General features: G+C 43.1%; 1 protein-coding gene across 1 annotated transcript in view; it reads right to left on the reverse strand.

Annotated features, from left to right (window-relative positions):
• Window positions 1–4,309, reverse strand: part of NME8 (NME/NM23 family member 8) — a 34,241-nt gene extending 29,932 nt beyond the window's left edge. Inside the window, exons 1-3 of the mRNA XM_015571265.1 lie at window positions 4,124–4,309; window positions 3,244–3,419; window positions 2,942–3,048 (exon numbers count right to left, since the gene is read on the reverse strand). Coding sequence (XP_015426751.1) covers window positions 2,942–3,048; window positions 3,244–3,268 — 132 coding nt within the window. The 5' untranslated portion in view covers window positions 3,269–3,419; window positions 4,124–4,309. The remainder of the gene's footprint in view (window positions 1–2,941; window positions 3,049–3,243; window positions 3,420–4,123) is intronic.
• Between the last annotated feature and the right edge of the window lie 139 nt (window positions 4,310–4,448).

Here is a 4,448-nt window from a genome sequence, read left to right on the forward strand (position 1 = left end):
CCAGGTCAGGGCTCATGCAGTAGGCAACCAATCGAAGTGTTCCTCTCACTTTGATGTTTCTCTCTGTCTTTCCCTTTCTCTTCCACATTCTCTGAAAATCAATGGAAACATATCCTCAGGTGAGGATAAAAAATAAAATAAAGAAAGAAATGTCATATCCTATGAAAGACACATCTTGAAAATGCCTAAAAAAAGTTGTCTTTTTTTCATGGTGAAGGGACTGGAGTCCATGTTGATGAAAACACCTTGGTGGCTGCAGTGACTGGCAGTGGCTGCAGCAGCGGGGTGATGGGACTGGTGCCTTCCCCTGATCAGCCCAGTCGCCTCCCACAAAGGGAGGCCAGGCTGCAGCTTAGGCCCACTCCCCAAGGGGAGCAGGGAGAGGGCCTAAGCCGTCAGTAGGACATCCCCTGAGGGCTCCCAGTATGTGAGAGGGGGCAGGCTGAGCTGAGGAGCGCCCCCCTTCAGTGCATGAATTTCGTGCACTAGGCCCCTAGTAACATTATAAAAGAACAATAAATAAGTTTTACTGAATTTTATATGTATTGGTACAATGTTAGTACAAGTCTCCAAGTCTTTAAAAGAGAACATAACAGGGGGAAAAAAGTATATGACCATTAAGCTTAGGGTGATGTAAAAGGTAATCAATGTCATAGGTCTTAATTTTGGATTTAAATTTACAAGTTCAGAAGGGTCCCCTTCCCTAGCTAGCTGCAGAAAGTAAAATATCCAGCAGAGGGCGACTGTCCATTGTTTACAATGGACATTGTAATTCATTTTCTTTACCCTTTAGGAGCAAGTCATATAAAAACAGCATCCATCTATGTGAATATACTATTGTTGAATGCGCTCAAACATAACAGAACAGAAACCATTCAAGGACAACGTGCACATTTTTTTGTTAAATTTAACAGATGCATGTATGGTAGTTAGGCATATTTTGGAAAGATTACTAGCACTTCCCAGTGGGGTAGACAAAGTCATGGCCTGTGGAGTAGGCTGGGGAGTTCCGTCTGGTCCGGGTACTGCTGGGAGGACAGTCATGAACCCCACGCCTGTATCCTCACACAGCTCTGAGCCGTGTGTGCTGAGTTAGGAGCCTAACAACACAGGATTAACAGAATTTTCTGATGATGCTTGATGGTCTGTGATCCATTTGCCAGCTGTTAGATCCTTCTGATACTGTCTTTTAACTTCTTATACCAACCCACTTTCTGTTGCATGTGCTAATTCCCTTTAGGCCCCACTCTCTGTCCTCTGAAACTAGGTTTTCCTCCCTGCCAAGGATCAACTTTAGAATCACATTCCGGCCCTATTCGGGTAGTTCTGACTCTTCAGAGTAAAGCAGGTTGTTATGGAAAGCTGCCTTTTAAAGCACTACAAGGGCCCGCCCTGGCCAGTGTGGCTCAGTTGACTGGAGCATCATCCCATGCACGGAAGGACTGTGAGCTCCATTCCCAGTCAGGACACATACCCAGGTTGCGGGTTCCATCCCTGGTTGGGGTGTGTGTGGGAGGCAACCAATCACTGTTTCTCTCTCACATCAATGTTTCTCTTTCTCTCTCTAAAATATATATTTTTTAAAAACTTTTCTAGACAAAAAGATTTAAGGATTATCTATAGCCAACTACTCTCTCATTTTATTTTACTTTTTTTTTCTTTTTCTTATTGGTTCTTTGCCACTTACTGTCTTGAAGATAAAAAATAATAATAATAAGAATTGAGTTCCCAAGCTTGAGCTTGCTTATTTATAGAAAGGACAAACACAGGTTGAGGTCAGTAAGCAATCTCATTCCAAGGTCTGGGTTGGAAGGGGTCAAGGAAGGCCTGAAACATGCAACGTGTTGAGGTTTCATGTTTGCTTCAAGGATTATGCCTTGTAGGGGTAGGGAGTAAAGATATGTAATTAGTTATCTGCTTCTGCATCTTAGGTCGAGGTGGTTTGGACATGTTTCTGCCTAATAGAATCAGAATGTGAGCCACAGTTATACTATAAAATTTTCTAGTAGCCACATTGAAAAACTAAAAAGAAACAGGTGAAACTAATATTATATTTAACAATACAACTTTCTTATACGATAATATATCCAAAATATGATCATTTTAACATGTGATCAATGTAAACATTATTGAGACATTTCACATACTTTTCTTCATACTAAGTCTTCAAAATCTAGCATGTATTTTACACTTAGGGTACTTCTCAATTTATGGGCTAAATTTTAATCATAAATAATGGTCTCTAATTTGATTTCATAAAATTTACATTAAAAATAAGTAGATTCACCTACCCAAGTTTTTGCAAGCAACTCTAAAAATTTTACAATAATTGAATTGAGTATAGTTTTCTAATTTAAATACATTAATTTAAAAAATTCAGTTCCTAAGTCACACTAGCATATTTCAGTGCTCAAAAGACACTTGTGCCTAGTGGCCACCATATTAGATAACAAAGCTCTCAGTAGTTAATAATTTAATGTGGATACATTGAAAAATACAATGAGTTCCAATGAGTTTGGCTATAATATTTTAATCCCTTGGGTAGCAAATAAATGAGGAAAATCACTATCATTAGAAAATTGCTACCTGGTAATGCCCAGAGTTCTTCTCAAAGCTATTCAGTAAATAGTATTTGCAGCCCTTATTCTAAGAGACACAGTGCATAAGGTCAGGTGAAAAGAAATATCAATAAACAGATAACCATTTCTATACTTTTCTAACGTTCACAACCACGGTCAATAACCTCAACGTTATAGGCATGGGGTAAAAATAGCATTTGTTCTCAGATCAGGTAGAGCTAAACACATAGTAAAACTACCCAGTCATCACTGTCCATTTTGAAGAGTTGACAGGTTGTTTAAATCAAGACAATCCTTAAAGAGAACACTTTAACACGTAAAGCAACAAGAAAACAATAGTTTTATGGAAATTAAATCCTTACTACAACAAAATGCAGAATTTCATCTTCGTTCAGCTCATTTTTCAGCTTCCTGAATAACGTCTGCATTGCTTTGCAGGGTCCACACCAGGCTTGGTAAACATCGATCACTAGAAGATGATGATATTTAGGAAAGGACAGAGTCAAAGCTTCTGAAAGAGCAGCTTATCCCAGGGCTGGTGCCGGCCAAGGGCAAAGACATAGCAGGGCTTTGTGTGGAGTGGGGAGCCGTGCTCTGTGCTGGGGTGCCATGGGGTGCCCTGGGCCAAACTCCAGGTGACTGGTCAGTGGGGGAGCCCCAGTACCTGTTAGGCCTTTGTTCTGCAACATCTCATCCCAGAGGCTTTGACTATTGATGACAGTCTGCAAAACGGAAGGCGCTGTAAACGGCCTTCCAGTGCCAGCGCACCCAGTAAAGAACTGCTGCTAGGTCATGCCTACCTGTAACTGGATTTCTCGCTTTTTGCCTGCCATTTATCCACTATCCCACGAAAAGGGGGAGAAAAATAGAAAACATTTCAGAGAAATTTAAATCATGTCCTGTTTATGCGTTCAAGCAACATCTTACTGCACCGTAGACATTTCCCTTCCATATCGGCTTATGTACTCCCCCCCTCCCCCCAGCCCCACCCCCCCCCCACCCAGAGACTCCAGTGTCCCGGGGGCCTCTTCCTGCTGGGCGCTCTGCTAATGCTGAGGTACAGCAGCCAAACGTCTTCCTAACACAAGAATCCTGAGCAAGGTAAGAACGTAAGGAGGTAGAGTTTCTTAAAAATATCCATCAGGTGCTCAAACCTCAGAGGGAAGGTAGGGGAGGGTGGAGGTAAGGGGGAGAGATCTACCAAAGGACTTGTATGCGTGCATATAAGCATAAGGGATGGACGCAGACAACAGGGGGTGAGGGTGAGGGCAAGACTGGGGGGATGAGGGGACAATGGGGAGATAAAGACACATTTGTAATACCTTAATCAATAAAAAATTAAAAAAAATAGTTGTGTTTGTTTTCCTGGAGCATTATGCTCTGTTTTCATCAGCACACGTTCCCTCTGAACATGCTCATGGATCTTGCTGGAGACACCCCCTACCCTACCCCTCCCGGGAGACTTCATTTTTAGAACCGGGCTACGAGTTGTACTGAGCACAGCATAACTGTCCACAGGTGTGCAACCAGCGAGGCCCAAATACCTGTTCAGTGCGTCAGGGGCTTTGAGAGCGAGCGTGTCTGCGAGTGCGACAGCAAACACTAGTGTGAAACGAAGGCGTGACCCAGAGCAACCAGACTACATCCCAGCAAATCGTGTGGATTCCCCCACAAGCCCTGCACAAAACACAGCCTCCTTTAAGCTCCACGGATGTGTTTAAACAACAGGAAGGAACACACCCCCCCCACAAACACACACACACACACACACACACACCCCTCCCCAGATCTCAGTCGGCCCCTCTGTCTAGGCCTGTGGCCTTTATGGACGAGGACGAGCTCCACCAGGTTGAGTACCTGGGCCCCCGG

This window comes from Myotis davidii, unplaced genomic scaffold, assembly GCF_000327345.1.
Source record: "Myotis davidii unplaced genomic scaffold, ASM32734v1 scaffold125, whole genome shotgun sequence".
In the NCBI taxonomy this organism is placed as follows: domain Eukaryota; kingdom Metazoa; phylum Chordata; class Mammalia; order Chiroptera; family Vespertilionidae; genus Myotis; species Myotis davidii.